The sequence below is a fragment of the Thalassophryne amazonica genome, chromosome 22 (genome assembly GCF_902500255.1).
Source record: "Thalassophryne amazonica chromosome 22, fThaAma1.1, whole genome shotgun sequence".
Taxonomy (NCBI): domain Eukaryota; kingdom Metazoa; phylum Chordata; class Actinopteri; order Batrachoidiformes; family Batrachoididae; genus Thalassophryne; species Thalassophryne amazonica.
The window spans coordinates 7,533,828-7,550,086 of NC_047124.1; the positions used below are offsets into that span (position 1 = coordinate 7,533,828).

General features: G+C 41.6%; 2 protein-coding genes across 12 annotated transcripts in view; one reads left to right on the top strand and one right to left on the bottom strand.

Annotated features, from left to right (window-relative positions):
• The window catches only part of acss3 (acyl-CoA synthetase short chain family member 3), a 68,759-nt gene extending 67,919 nt beyond the window's left edge, over nt 1–840 (top strand). For both annotated transcript variants that reach the window (XM_034163804.1, XM_034163803.1), the window contains one exon: nt 747–840. In XM_034163804.1, coding sequence (XP_034019695.1) covers nt 747–830 — 84 coding nt within the window. In that variant the 3' untranslated portion in view covers nt 831–840. The remainder of the gene's footprint in view (nt 1–746) is intronic.
• A 1,313-nt stretch (nt 841–2,153) lies between these two features.
• Nucleotides 2,154–16,259, bottom strand: part of ppfia2 (PTPRF interacting protein alpha 2) — a 231,197-nt gene continuing 217,091 nt past the window's right edge. For 5 of the 10 annotated variants that reach the window (XM_034163802.1, XM_034163796.1, XM_034163794.1 and 2 more), the window contains 10 exons: nt 14,574–14,636; nt 13,112–13,144; nt 12,857–13,032; nt 10,825–10,922; nt 10,576–10,751; nt 9,066–9,134; nt 7,645–7,798; nt 7,012–7,068; nt 5,784–5,875; nt 2,154–3,037 (listed from right to left, as the gene is read on the bottom strand). In XM_034163802.1, the coding sequence (XP_034019693.1) occupies nt 5,817–5,875; nt 7,012–7,068; nt 7,645–7,798; nt 9,066–9,134; nt 10,576–10,751; nt 10,825–10,922; nt 12,857–13,032; nt 13,112–13,144; nt 14,574–14,636 (885 nt within the window). In that variant the 3' untranslated portion in view covers nt 2,154–3,037; nt 5,784–5,816. The remainder of the gene's footprint in view (nt 3,038–5,783; nt 5,876–7,011; nt 7,069–7,644; nt 7,799–9,065; nt 9,135–10,575; nt 10,752–10,824; nt 10,923–12,856; nt 13,033–13,111; nt 13,145–14,573; nt 14,637–16,259) is intronic. The other 5 variants (XM_034163798.1, XM_034163797.1, XM_034163801.1 and 2 more) reach the window with 3 other exon arrangements.

Sequence of the window (16,259 nt, forward strand, 5' to 3'; positions counted from 1 at the left end):
TTTAAACATGTAAGATCTTTAAAAAAAATACACAATAGGATGTTTAAAGATACACTAAAATATGAGACATACCTTTTATAAAAAATAAAGATTTTGTACAATAGGATGGTTCACGATTACACTAAATTATGGAGCATACTTTTAAAGAATTCAGATATTTTTTAATGCATGCATGGATATTTAAATATTACACCAAAGAATCAGCAATACCTTAAAAAAAAGGAATTTTTTAAAAATAGGTCACATACCATTTAAAAACTTTTAAGATAATTTTTTCTTTTCTAATTTTGCATCATATGTTGTTTCAGTATTACACTAATTTTATGGGGCATACTTAAAAGTTAATAATAATAATAAAGCAACACTGGATATGTGTTTATGTATATGAACATGAGCCGCTGTGGTCAACAATATTTTTCAAAAAAAAAAAAAAATTTAAGTCTGATTGGCATAGATTATAAAATACATTTCTAATATTAAAGTGCATTCTAACAAGTTCCTTTATAGTTTCTCTCACTTGGACTTATGAGACGGTAAAGATGAGTTTGTGAGTCGGCTGTCATTTAGTGGAACCGACGCCTGAGTTCAGGGTTTCATGTCTTTGTAGTTTGTTTCCTGATCAGATGAACCAGAAACACCAGACGGCTGGAAATGTGTCTCATTTATGTCATACCTGAGTTCATAGAAACAAATGTCACAGAATGCAGCATTATGTTATGCAAATAAATGAATCTTTTTCCCTCCAGATCTCACCAACCATCGAGGACCCGGCCGTGTTCCAAGACATCGAGCGGCAGATAGGAAAAACTCTGAGAGCTCACACGGACTGACACTCCGAAAAAACAAACAAACAAAAAGCACCTGAAGAACAAAGTCCAGAGATTCTGTGCACACGTTCAGCTAACTGTACTTATTTTCCAAACTAACAACCAAAACTGTGAAATGATTTGACCCTTCCTGCGCCACCACTGCATTCAGTTCATTCCCGTAAATTGTTAAAAGTCAACTTTCTGATGCTTTAATCCTTCAGGGTTAAAGGTGACCCATCATTAAAATTGTAGCAGAACACGCTTGGATACATTTCCAAGTGAGGCGTTCAAGTGCTGCGGTAAAATCACAAACGAGCCTCACATTCAACTCCAACGTCACAGAAACGTTTTTCTTTTCCCCTAATATTTAGAATTTTAGAGGTAATTAATACGGCAGAGCAAGTTTTTGTTTACATAAATTTCTTGATGTGTTCACAGTATTTGTATTTATTTATTTGTGTTTATATCCCTCACATATCCTGTGGCACAGGTAGTTCAGTGGATAAGGAGCTGGCCTGCCACTATGTGGGTTTGAATCCCACTCGTGCTACCTGTCTGACCTCGGACAAGACAATCCGCGTCGTCTCAGACCACCCAGCTGTAAATGGTATCGGCCTAAGCTGGTTAAGTAACCTCTGTTGGACTGGCGTCACGTCTAGGGTGAGTTATCGAGTCTCATCCACTTCACCCTACAGAATCGGTACATGATGTCCAGCACCAACGGGCATCAGGGCCTATATAGGATTTATGATTTTTTTTTTCCAGGATTTATGAGTTCTTTTTAATGATGCACATGAACACACCACCTGGAAATATGCATCCAGGCAAGTTGCTCGGCCGCATTAATTACGCTAAAATATTATTGTAATGAATCAACAAAGCAACTTTTAGTGGCGTACTGGAATGAACTGAAGCAACGTTATGTGGTCCAGTTTGTAATTCTGCAGAAATCAGATTTTTTTTGTATTGCAACTCTTCGCTGTATAATGAACTTTTTCTTTTACTTTTACAATTAATGATGTAAATCAGCAAAGTACAACTTCTGTTTCTACAAAACAGTGCAGACAAGTCGATCAACTTTTTTTTTCCTTTTATTGACAATGAAAATTTGTTTCCTCACCACTTAGTTCTGATCAAAGTACAAGTAGAAATAAATAAAAATAAAAAGGACACAAATTAAAATGAGTCATTGTCCGTGCAAATCGAAAAAGTAAAAAAAAAAAAAAAAAAATTTGTTGGAGTCGTCCACCAGAAAGAACTCTGACAGCTGGAACGCCGATGGAAACGATGAGTCAACAGTTACACCAATATGAGTCACAGCAAGCAACGGGGTTTCTTTTTTTTTTCGTAAAGTCACTCTGGCGTGATCGCACACTCGTTACAAGCTAAAGTATCCTGTCTTTTAGTTGTTAGCTCGGAGCGGGAGAAGGCTAGCTCGGCTGAGTGCAGACTCGTCCTGTGATTGGCCGTCGAGTCCGACAAAAAGGTACAGTACAAAGAGTGTGACGCTTTCTACAAATTATGTTCTTTTTTGTCCCCTCTTTTATTCTCCGACAGGACACGTTTGTGCGATGTGGTCATTTCGGTTTGTCCTTGGCTACTGGATAGTCCGTTGAGTTGTTGCGGTTGTATCAAAGTGCTTCTTGTTGCTTTCCGGTTAAAATGCTCCTTTCATTGACAGCGTGTCCGTCAGAAAGGGAAATGCAGTGGTTTTTGTGCACCACTAGAGGGCAGGTTTTCACACAACATCCAGTCTCTTCCTCTATAAAGCAGCACAGGTTCTTCATCATCATCATCACAATGAAAAAATAAAACCATATATACAAAATGATCGTCGAGGGTAATATGTCGACTTTTTGTTTTTTAAAGAGCAGCATATTAATCTATGGTCCACTAAATGAGGTGGCAGGGACACTTCTTTTTGTTTCTCACAAAATCTGAATATTTTTATACATAGACCTGTGTATATATTTATAAAACAAAGGTGTATTTATTTATATTCATTTACAGATAACCTGCACACCTCTTGTACGTTATGCTTCAACAAGTTACTGTACATGTAAAAGGTAGAAATGGTGATGATGGGGCGGCCTGCCGGAAGGCGCGGCGCCAACATCTGGTGCCTATGTTCTTTTAGAGGTGGGGCTACTTGGCAGTGCATTTTCATCAGAAGGGTTTTTGTTCCACGTTGAGCAGCTCCGCTAGTCCGCCTCGTCTCAAAACTGTGCCTGGAGGGAAGCACAAACACAGGCTCGGAATACGACTGGAATATTTTCAAAAAGTGTGAATAAACACAAGAAAAAGCTGAAAGAAAGTTGAGTCCCCCCCTCCCCTCAAAAAAAAAAAAATAAATAAATAAAGGGGAAGTTTACATTTTTGAACCTGGGGTTTATCCGCGCATTCAAAATGATCAAAATATTCAGCCACAACTTTGTTAAAAAAACACAAAACTTCACTACTTTGTTGGTAAGCAAGAAAAACCCTTCACTCATCAATAACCTCTTGTTCTGTACTTTCACCCTATGGTCACATTAGCTACAAATATTGACGACAAGCAGTTAGCTTTCTCGCTTGATGGCGTTCCCAGAGCGTGCATGCTAACATCTCCCTAAAATGTCTTGTAAATTACTTCTGAGGTGTTATCTGGTTACAAAAACAGTTTTTCCCCCAACTTTTACAAAATATGAGTAACAAATTTATTCTGAAATAAGCCAATTCAGAGCATATTTCACTATCTTGGATGACTTTGTTCGACGAACAACCAACTGACGTCACGCTGCCTATTCATTCAGATTTCCAGTCACAATGTCGCCATAGCTCACCATTTGTGTAGAATAGACTTTGTCTATTTTGGCCCCGCCTGGTTAGCGGGATAGCGACTGCTGTCTCTTGTCACTGCAAAACGTCTACTCTTATTGAAAATGGCAACTCATCTCTGTTGCTTGTAGCTAATGCGACCGTAGAGTTACGGTGTGTAGCTGTTGATCTCGTGACGGTTTTAATATTCTCAGCTCAGCGGCTACGCATTTGCTACATTTCAATAAAAGATGCAACGTACACAGGACGTTTAGCCATAGCTAATATGCAGTTCTTGTCCCAGATTAGGTTTTTAAGTGATGAACTACATTCTAATACAAACATGATGCAAATAATAAAATTGTTTTGTCACAAACCCAAAAAGAACAAAATAGGCCCAAGGTTCAAAAACAGAGCGACAAACATCAGCTAGCTAAGCTACACCGCGATATTTGAGTTTTAGCACAAACATCCCCCCAGGAAAAGTACAAGCTGATGTGAACAAACTTTTCAAATTTTTTTATACGTTGACAACTCTAACTTAATAAGTAATAGTAGTTCCTGAACCTGTTTGTTGCATCATAGTGTTAACACTTTGCAGGGAGCGATACGATGTCACAAAAAATCGGAAAAACAAAAAATTCGTAAGTGCTATTTTTTTTGTCGCGATCAGAATTTATTTTCTCCACATCATGAAGACAGAAACCTTTGGTGGACGCTGTTGTTCCGTCCACATTTCTTCACGACGAACCTCTGGCAGAGACCGCGACAGTAGAAACAATCGCGTACTTCCAGAACTGCTGATGTGCTCGTAGCATCGCTGGGTAGATGGAATTTAGAGCCAATATTTCATATTATTATTGAAATAAAATCCGGCACATGACACCTGTTGGGGACAAATACTTACTTTTATTTTTTAACTTGAACCTGAAGTCGACTGTACCTGCAGGAAAACGTCTGCACTCTGCAGAATCTTAATTTATGTTTTACACTGGGGACTAGATTTCAAAATAAGATGATGAAAGAAGTAGAAACAACCTGTAGGAGGCACTGTAGGATCAGCAAATGCTTTGTTTTTAAGCATTATGAAACTACTAAATCCTCATTTTGTTTTTAAATTTCCCTCTGTACTCAACACATTAGAGGTGAAATAAACTTTCAGAACCCATAAGTATTTGGACAAAATGAGCATAACGGTTACTGTCAAGTCAGGATGGAGACATGTTGAAAACTGGTTGTAAAAGTGATGCTTTGTGTTGACTAACACATTTCATCTGTCCAAATACTTATGGACCTGTGGGTTTGTTATCTGCTGTAAGTTTTCACGTTGAGGGTTCGTATTCTGAAGATTACTTTCAGCTTTGATTATTCTCTTCGCATATTTTGATTTAAATATCCGCGAATCGAAGTTTGTAAACAGACGGCGGTTGTTGCGTTGTTGTAGCGATGCATGGTTAGAGTGCGCTGTCTCGTGTGATTAAGTTTGAACACATTGTCGTTTACAACAAAAAGCTTTTGTTGTCATTTATGAAGTAACTAAGACTCCTGTAACTATTTTAAATTTATTTACTCAGAACCTGTTTAGATTCTACAGTGAAAATCTTTGGTATTTTAAAAGCATAAATGAGTTAAAATCAGATTAACAGGAAAGATAACCGTAAACCAGTTTACTTTTTTAAAAGCTCGCAACAAAATACTTTAAATCTTGTCATTTTGTGCATAGTTTATTATTGGTGGGGGTTTTTTTTATTTCTTGTAAAGACTAAATACAACGTATAACAGCTTAATTATTAAAAAAAAACATCTACAGACTAATATTTGTATAAAATAGTCACATTCCTGTCTGAAGTTACAAATCAGTGCGGTAAAATCTTCTAAAACTCCTCCTGAATCCTTTTTCGTAACTAATCCATCATAATATGGCGACGCTGACTTAAAATAGTTTGTTGTTCGTGCAGCTAAATTTATAACGTGAATAAATGTGCTGATGTTAGGTGACCGTTTCAACGCCGCACATAGTTTAACGTAGGTTTTGGACATCAATCAGTAGGACGGCAGTTTGCTGCTTTCCCCTCGTCAAAAAGCTGCAGTGTTGGCAGCGAACCAGCGGCGCACGTGAAGTTTTATCTCGTCTCTGTTTGTGTACTTAAAGGAGCGGCGGGTCTGTGTGTTACATACAGCGTACAGTTTACGATCCCTCGCTTCCTCCTCTCAGCATGAGTAGGTTCTCACCGTGGAGCTGTCCAGCCGCTGCACTGCAGACGGGCCAACTGTAGGGGGCGACAGCGAGACAAACACGTTTCAGTGAGCGCCAGGTGCCTCGCGTATCCATGGATGCACATCGGAACGTGCTACAACAATAAACATCTGCAGCCAAGTGAAAATAACCGCTTCTTTTTTTTCCCCCCTGCACAGTTCCAGAAGTGAGTCTCAGGAGTCAAACGGAATTTTAGTTTGAGCGGACAGACAGACCGGGACACACAGACACGCCATGTGTTAGTGGGAGAGCACTGGCTAAAATCTGCACAAACTGTTTCAGACGGTGTCCTCTGAACCGTCCACGCAGAAACTTGATGGCGTTACTTCAGGGGCCAACGAGCATGGGAACCGAACCCACGACCTGACCCCAAGAGGTCAACACCAGGGTGAGCACACTGAACTACAAAACACAACCGGCCCGAGAGTCTGAGAGCTGAGACAGAAGGTGCCAGTATAGTTCAAAAGATGGAAGACAAAAAAAATCCTTAATGTCTGTGAACGCCACACGATAATAGTCACAAAATTATGGATTTGTCCATGAAAGTGCATCTCTTAGAAGTTTTACTTCAGCAAAGACTTTCAATCTGCAGTTTTCCATTTAGATCAGGTCAAAATACTTGAAATCATTTACAGAACCGTAACCAGTCGTTTATTACAGAGCAGGAAGACGTCAAATTGACACTCGAGTCGAAGGAGTTTGACAAATAAATCAATGTTTACACTTTAAAATTTTATTTATTTGCTGTTATGATACTTTTTTTTTCATTTTACAATGTGTTTGGTCATGTTGGATTGCAAGAATTTTTGGAAACGTGTTCCAATTGTATCGTGTGCCACTAGGGGGAGCTCTCTGTTACATTACATTCTATTGTAAACAGGTGTGCTAATGGCTGTTTTGGTTTCAGTGTCAGCAACATACAGAAACCAATAACAGCAGAAGTTGTGAAATGAGCCAAATCTCAGTCCTGGTTATCGTTGCTGCCAGGTGAGGGAATCAGAAGCAGAAAACACTAAGTTTCTGTGAGTCAGTCAACTTTTGCAGTATACAGGCGCCTTACAGAGGAGGAGACGTACAGCAGGAACCATGTGCCAAGAAAAGACACACAAGGCCAACAAGCCCGGGACCTTCAGTGGGGGCATAGCTGACCTTGAAACCAGTCCAGATACATGTCATCAGGACTGTCGTCCAATGCCTCATACAGGACTGCAGAGCAGACGCCACGGTCAGACAGAACGAGAGATAATAGGTCAGAATGCCCCTCCCACATGGTCAGCTAGCGGGAGTGCGTTTGCTTTTGAACACGGCAGAAAACATCAAACATGACAGTTGATGTACGAAGCCTTAAAGGTCTGATAAATGACATTTTAATTGTTGAAGCAGCTCTCCCTCTGTGTGTGTTGCAATCTGAGCTTTTTGATTCCTCGTTTTCACAGCTGTACCGATCCTTGAGCACATTTAGTGCATGTGAGTCCCACGGTAGCCCCGCCCACGTAGCACTGTGCATGTAGCGTAGCGAAGTTCCAGAAATTCATCTCACCAAGAGACTACGTTCAGAGGCTAAAATGACTTTTGAAGAAGAACGTGACGGAACTAAAGTCAAATGGAGAATTTTTTGGGGGGGGGGGTCGAAGTTGACTCAGAGCTGGGGTTTGGGGAGGAGTGGCTAAAGGGCTCCAGCACGACATTAAATCATTTATAGGACCTTTAAAGCGTTATTAGCCCATTTGTGGGCTGAACTGCTGCAGGTGAATTACAGCATCAGCAGTTACAGGCGCATACCTTCAGGGGGCAGTCTCCGGGGGTGACCACTGGCGGTGAGCCGGAATCCAGCAGGGAGAGTCTCTGCTGATCCGGGCATCATACTGATACCGTGCACGTCCCGTGGCGGGAACTGCCTCCGCCATGACGGACCTCTGAAGTCTTTGTCGTCGCACTGACAGGGGAAAAAAAACCTCAATATTTCAGTTGTTTTGCTTCTAAATGGTCAGAAAATAGCAAAAAAAAAAAAAAAAAAAAAAAAAAAATCAACCACAACTCAGAAACCAAGGAGTTCTCTTCAGATGACTTATTTAAAGCATCCATTTTAGCACTGGTTCATGTGCGGTACAAACTCAGTGCAGCTGATGGAACTGCATCACGTGGACGTCCTGGGAATGGCATCAGGTGGTCGCCATGGGAATTGCATCAGGTGGTCGCCCTGGGAATTGCATCACGTAGTCGCCCTGGGAATGGCATCAGGTGGTCGACATGGGAATTGCATCACGTGGTCGCCCTGGGAATTGCATCACGTGGTCGCCCTGGGAATTGCATCAGGTGGTCGCCCTGGGAATTGCATCACGTGGTCGCCATGGGAATTGCATCACGTGGCCGCCCTGGGAATTGCATCACGTGGTCGCCCTGGGAACTGCATCAGGTGGTCGCCATGGGAACGGCATCAAGTGGTCGCCCTGGGAACGGCATCAGGTGGTCGCCCTGGGAATGGCATTAGGTGGTCACCATGGGAATGCCATTAGGTGGTCGTCCTGGGAATGGCATCATGTGGTCGTCCTGGGAATGGCATCATGTGGTCGCCCTGGGAATGGCATCAGGTGGTCGCCCTGGGAATGGCATCAGGTGGTCGCCCTGGGAATGGCATCAGGTGGTCGCCATGGGAATTGCATCAGGTGGTCACCATCTGAAGCCTGTGTCAGGCAACTAGCTAAATGATTAGCACACATCTTTACAAACTACATATTTAAACCATATTTGTGCCATATTTAAACACACTGTTGGCCTCATGTTCATTATAACTAAAGCTACAGTGTGTAGGATTTAGCGACATCTGGTGGTGAGGCTGCAGACTGCATAACGCAATCGCCATACACGTTAATGTTTCCCTTCTTATTTTTGGGTCTTTGTTGACAGGAATTCATGCTGCCTCACCTTCTGTTGTGGTAAGCAATATTTAGGATCCTTCATTTCCCAAAAATGAGAGTTCTCAAACTCGTTAGCCTGCGCTAGCATCCAGTACGCTGCGTTTATAGGACCAATCGGTGAGTTTGAGTTTGTCATTTTACACTCAACAGTATGAACTAAACCAGTTTGTTCATTTCAAAAGTTAATATTTGTTATAAGCGGCATTTCCTTGAGCTAACATCGGTATCGTGCTTTGTTCACGGTGGCGTTTCCGTTCTTGGTGTTGGGCGTCGGCTGCTGCTCACCTCATCCAGCCTCCTGTCGGTGCCGAGCGCCAGCAGATTATTGTACTCTCGCTCCAGAAGCTGACGTGCCTGAGAGAGAGAAAAAGAATGACATCACACTCTGAGTCCACACTTGCAGAGGAAGATAAATTTAGCAACGCGGCAGCAGCTGCTGACACGTTAACGTTATTTGCACCACAGATCCGTTTTACTGGCGTACAGAGGAGCTGAGCAGTGAGCCTTCGCAGGGCGACCTGCCAGACTGACAGTTGGCAAATCTGCATGTTCTGATTTAGATTGGACCCGCTTCTGAAGGCAGACACAAATATACCTTCTATTTTAGGATCAAAGCTGCTGGTGGATGATATTTCTGCTCGTCGTCAGAAACGCAGGAAAAGTTAATTTTCCTTTGAAGGTGGAGTGAGATCGGACAAACGGCGTGGGCGTCATGGAAATGGTTTGACAGCGAAATTGGAGGGGGGACCAAACAGTCTAAAAAGACGCGGAAGGCAGGCGGAATTGGAGAGATTCTCATCATTGTGATCCTTTTGTCATTGGTGTCTCACAGTTTCAGTTTATGTGAATTAGTTCAAGACAAGAAATAAAAGAAAATTCCTGGTGTACTAACAACGGCGAAAAACTGGCACATGCTGTTGTTTGAAAAAGAATTTTAAATATTTTCCTGAATATAAAAGCAAGTGCAAAAAAATTTAGAAGTACTATAGAGTGATATTCTTCCAGTTTTGTATCATGAATAAATGAAAGTAACATTTTCAAAATTAATATTTAAATTAATTTTTAGCTCCTGGATGAAATATAAGCCAAAATGCTACGGCAGCCATCACCAAACTTAAAAACGCCACATCCGACTTTCAAATCTGAAAATGTTCCGTTGCCCACTAAAATCGTTAATCACAGTTTGCATCAACACAATCCTAAAATTTTTGATTTCCAGATATAAAACTGGGGCCCTTTGCAAAATTCTGTTGTACCTGCATTAATAACAAATATCCACCGGGTGGAGACACTGCTCCATTTCAAGATCCTTGTGACACGACGACGACCAACCTGTTGCTTATAGTAGTAGATGTTAATGTAGGTCAAACCAATGGAAAAAAACTGTAAATCCTGTGGCTATGATTATTACATCTGATTGCATTTTCTAAAATAATCAAATATTTTGGTTAATTATGAAAAAAAAAATTTGTGTACCCCACCTTGCGCCCCATGACTGCTGGTATCTCTCCCCCCCACCCCCGGAACTCTTAACTGGAGTAAGCTGGTATAGAAAATCGATGGATAAAATTAAAATTAAATAGGTTTTAGTTAACATCAAATAACCTTTAATGAAAGCTCACATGCAGTCTGCAGTCCACACTTTGAGAATTGCTGCACAAATATAACAATTCTTTTTTTCCCCTTGTGACCTACATTAGCTTGCTGCAGAGGTTTCTAAAACGACCTCTTATCATGCGGGTGCCATGGCACTGCTCCTGCTATCTTGTATTTTGGGTTGTCGTTGGTGCAGCACCTGAGTATTTTGTGTCGGTATCTGGAGGAGCAGCGCCAGGCTGCTGTAGTCAAAGTTGTCATCCAAGGCGACCAGAGCGCCGTGCACGCCGCTCTCCAGCAGGATGTTAGCGTGGTCCCTCAAGCCTATACTCTGCAGCCAGCGGATAACGCGCTCGTTACTCCACACCAGCACGTCTGCAGAAACACAGACACCACGTTAAAACTCTGAACCTCGTGGCTCGTTTGTTACATTTTTTTTTTTTTGTACCTCTCATTTCGTGCTGGCTTTGTTCCCGCCGCCTCTCCAGTTCTTTCCGGTCGTAGTTGAGCTTCTTCAGACACATGATGCCATATTGTAAACTTGTTCTGTTTGGAAAATGTACACACAAACGCGTCACGATTACAAGTACTTGTAGGGCTTCCAAAATCTCTGCAACTTTGCGTCTTTGTGTCTTGTCTTGTTCTCCCCTGGTTCAGCAGATGGCTGTTGTGCTGCTGACGCTGCTTCACAGATCTGGCAACTTGCTTCCAACGAAGTGCGTGTTGAATAACACTCTTCTAATCACTACAAGGTTGTATTTGTTTAGTCTATTTCTGTTTAACACTTCTTTTAGTTTTTTAAGTGCATCGCTGTTGAATCTGATCTAAAATTCCTGTTGTGAATCTTAGGAGTGGTTAGCATTTTCATTAGCATATAGCTCACGCTAGCTTGGCTACACGTTCTTTTGTCTTTTTTGCTGTAATAGTTTCTTTTATTACTTTTACCAGTCTAATGCTTCTTTTAGCTTTTCAGTGTAACTGCTGTGAATCTGTGATTTGTAGCTCATTATTTTACTCCTGTGTGAATCTTGGGAGTGGTTAGCATTTTTGTTAGCGATTAGCTCACACTAGCTTGGCTACACTTTTTTTGTTGCTTTTTTGCTGTAATAGTTTCTTTTATTACTTTCACCAGTCTAAAGCTTCTTTTAGCTTTTCAGTGTAACTGCTGTGAATCTGTAAATTGTAGCTCATTATTTTACTCCTGTGTGAATCTTGGGAGTGGTTAGCATTTTTGTTAGCAATTAACTCACGCTAGCTTGGCTACACGTTTTTTTTTCTTTTTTGCTGTAATAGTTTCTTTTATTACTTTTACCAGTCTAATGCTTCTTTTAGCTTTTCAGTGTAACTGCTGTGAATCTGTGATTTGTAGCTCATTATTTTACTCCTGTGTGAATCTTGGGAGTGGTTAGCATTTTTGTTAGCAATTAGCTCACGCTAGCTTGGCTACACGTTTTTTTTTTCTTTTTTGCTGTAATAGTTTCTTTTATTACTTTTACCAGTCTAAAGCTTCTTTTAGCTTTTCAGTGTAACTGCTGTGAATCTGTAAATTGTAGCTCATTATTTTACTCCTGTGTGAATCTTGGGAGTGGTTAGCATTTTTGTTAGCGATTAGCTCACACTAGCTTGGCTACACTTTTTTTGTTGCTTTTTTGCTGTAATAGTTTATTTTATTACTTTCACCAGTCTAAAGCTTCTTTTAGCTTTTCAGTGTAACTGCTGTGAATCTGTAAATTGTAGCTCATTATTTTACTCCTGTGTGAATCTTGGGAGTGGTTAGCATTTTTGTTAGCAATTAACTCACACTAGCTTGGCTACACGTTTTTTTTCTTTTTTGCTGTAATAGTTTCTTTTATTACTTTTACCAGTCTAAAGCTTCTTTTAGCTTTTCAGTGTAACTACTGTGAATCTGTAAATTGTAGCTAATTATTTTACTCCTGTGTGAATCTTGGGAGTGGTTAGCATTTTGTTAGCGATTAGCTCACGCTAGCTTGGCTACACGTTTTTTTTTTCTTTTTTGCTGTAATAGTTTCTTTTATTACTTTTACCAGTCTAAAGCTTCTTTTAGCTTTTCAGTGTAACTGCTGTGAATCTGTAAATTGTAGCTCATTATTTTACTCCTGTGTGAATCTTGGGAGTGGTTAGCATTTTTTGTTAGCGATTAGCTCATGCTAGCTTGGCTACACTTGAATTTTCTGGTGCACAAAGTACACTACTTTACACTTTACATTACTCCTACGTGATGCTGGCAGATAGGGCGGCTGTCTAGAGAGTCGTGTCCGTAAGCAAGAACAGCTTCTTAGTTCAGTGGAGTTGAATGTTACGGGCACTCCAGACGAGGTTAATGTTGGGCCGGCGAGCATTTCCATTAGCATTAGCCTAGAAACGCTGGCTGTGGATGATGGCTTTTGGGGTGTGGTTAGGCGGAGGAAATCACGTAGGGCTTGGTGCCTGGTTGCGGTACCCCACGTGCCGAGCGTCACCTGTGAAAGCTGTCCACCATTTTCAGGTGCACCCTCAGGTCCTTCTTGGTGAGATGGTCCAGCATGCGGGCGTCCACCAGGCACTCCATGAAGTAGCTGCGGTACTGAGGTAGTCCGAGACTGGGCAGCCACTCGTTCCCTATCCACTCGTGGTTCATGTCGCCGTAAGCTAGAGTCTGAGACAAAATGAGGCTCGTGAGTTTTCCCTCTAAACGCCCACGTGCAGTTCATTCTGTAATTCTGTTTCGACGTTACCTGCGCCCAGCTGCCTTCTTCAGAATCCGATTTCTGTGAGAAAATATACTTGTGAGAAAATTACAGTGAAAAAAGACGACTTGTTTTATAGCCGGACTTGGAGCCGGATCGAGAATTTCAGTTTTTAAAGGATATTTAGAACTAGATTATTTCCACAGCACCTAAAATTTAAAGCTAACATCCGCACAAGTAACAAGACTGATCCACTGCATTTCCATTCTGTGGCATTTCCTGTCACATCCGTTACCGCTTTCGATGGTCCTGCTGTGATCTCGCCGTCCCACAGACTTCTCATTTTCAACAGGATGATGACATAACGTACAAACCGTATTTCAGCAGGACCACTGAGAGCGGTAACGGATGTGAAAGTCATAAAATTGTGCGTTGCTATGTCAACAAATTTCATAACATTCTTCCCTATTTAAGTATACCCCCCCAAAACAAAACAAAAAAGGCCTTTTAACGCTTTTTTCCAGACCTTTTTTTTTTGCACCCCAGCATGATTTGTGTTTTGGGGGAAATGTGCTAATTTTGAACATGATTCAAATTTTTGGATGCTCGACTGGACTGAGACGAAGCCGGATACCTCGCAGTCAACTCCAGGCAGCAGTTTTCACAGACAGCACGGCAGGAATATCGAAAGTTGAAGGAGGTGCGTTGACAGCGTTCACCATGGGGCATCTGTAGCCGAGTGTGGGCGGGGCCGAGGTGGCTGGAGCTCATCAAGCTCCTTTATTTAAAAAAAACAAAACAAAACAAAAAAACAACTTTTCCCAACTTTTGCTGAGTGGTGAGCCTGCACTGGAGGACTCATGGAGGGAACGTTGCCAGATGAGGAGGCGCTTGAGGAAATCGGCCAAGATTTGCCACGACAGTGCAATAGCTAGCTAGCTAACAAATAGCTTACAATAATTTAAAACACAGAGCAAAACATTTCCTTCACACTTTTTCATTCATTACTTAAAACAGCTGTGCTAGTTTGCACTCTGTACTACCTTTCCAGATAAAGCATTCCGAAAATCTGTCGTTTTCTCTTTCTTTCATAACAGATTCTTTAACTGTGCTAAAATAGTCACGAAACAAAGAACTCTAGACGTTAAAAGATGTTCATGCATAACGATGCTTTTGATCCTTTACATTCTTAACAAAATAATGTCAAAACTACTTTAATGTTTGAATTTGGTTCATTTTTAACTCAACAGTTGGATCGTCAACTGTAACAAAACCAACTTTTATAATTTACACGTAAAACCTGAACCTGTAATAATTTATTTTTATTTCATATACATTTATATAAATGATTAACAACATCACTCTATAGAAACACACAACAAAACATCACAAAATTACAACAATCAAAGTTGCAGTTAAATCTGCCACTTGCAGACTTTCAGTCAGTGCGACGCGCGTGCACACACACACACACAGATATATGAGTTGACGGTAAAAGAAAAGGACTGACCGTTTTGGAGGGGGCTGCCAGGGTCTCCATCTCCTCATGGGTCACCCATACATTGCCTGACGGCTGCACGGGGCGGAGGCCAAGAGACGGAGCGGCGGCAGGTTTGGTAGTAGAGGTCCGGTAGGAGGGGCAAGCAGTGTTAAAGAAGAAGAGCAGCACCACTGTAAGCCAATAGTGTTAAAGCATCACGGTCAGATGATGAACTGGCCCCAGCCCCCCCTCGGGTCAAAGGGCATATGCAGAGGACAAAAACACAGCACAGTAGAACACATGACATCACCACCTGGGAAGAATCCTGCATCGGGTCGGGGCGTCCGAGCTGACGTCACTGTGAACGTGTGCACTCGCATACACACACTAGAGCAACCGCGGGCTGGCTGCAAAGGAAATGGCGCGGTGTAATCCTTATGCCTGTTTAATTTTTTTTTAATGTCGAAGTAGTTTTGTGGTGTAAACAAACGAGACGCCCGTGAGCTTTGACAAGCGATCGTTTGGCTCAACCAAACACAATACAAAACATAAACATTGTGGATGCTCTAGTGATGCATTACGATAGTCGTACACGTCTGGACCAAAGATGCCAGATGAATTGGGAGAGCCAGGATCTGTTACTCTAGTTAAATTGGTTCTTCAAATACAGGTGAGGCATTGATTAGATGCGCTGGAGATAATCATCTGAGATGACTGTGCTCACACAAGAACAGCACAGCCGCTGGTTGGGCAGAGTTTCTAAGACGGTGCCTTTTACCTCCATCTTTTGATCCTGTTTACATCCAGCTCACCTGCTCCCAAACTGTACTGCATATGTACCAAAGAACCGAAAGATCTGGGATCATGACAGAATATCGACCTATCTAGCATCTGTTTCAGAGAACTGAAAGATCTGGGATCACGCAAGAATATCGACCTATCTAGCATCTGTTTTGGAGAACCGAAAGATCTGTGATCATGCCAGACCATCGACCTATCTGGCATGTCTCTCGGAGAACCGAAAGATCTGGGATCACACAAGAATATCGACCTATCTGGCATGTGTTTCTGAGGACCGAAAGATCTTGGATCACGTCAGTATATCGACCTATCTATTATCTGTTTCTCAGGACCGAAAGATCTGGGATTATGCGAGAATATGGACCTATCTATTATCTGTTTCTCAGGACCGAAAGATCTGGGATTACGTGATAATATGGACCTATCTATTATCTATTTCTGAGGACCGAAAGATCTGGGATTATGCGAGAATATGGACCTATCTGTTATCTGTTTCTGAGGACCGAAAGATCTGGGATTATGCGAGAATATGGACCTATCTGTTATCTGTTTCTGAGGACCGAAAGATCTGGGATTATGCGAGAATATGGACCTATCTGTTATCTGTTTCTGAGGACTGAAAGATCTGGGATTATGCGAGAATATGGACCTATCTATTATCTGTTTCTGAGGACCGAAAGATCTGGGATCACGTCAGTATATCAACCTATCTAGCATGTGTTTCTGAGGACCGAAAGATCTGGGATCACGTCGGTATATCAACCTATCTATAATCTGTTTCTGAGAACCGAAAAGATCTGGGATCACGTCAGAATATTGACCTATCTATTTCGGAGAACTGAAAGATCCTGGATAATGCCAGAATATCAACATATTAATCTGGCTAACACTGTAATCCACGTTGGAGGAACAGGT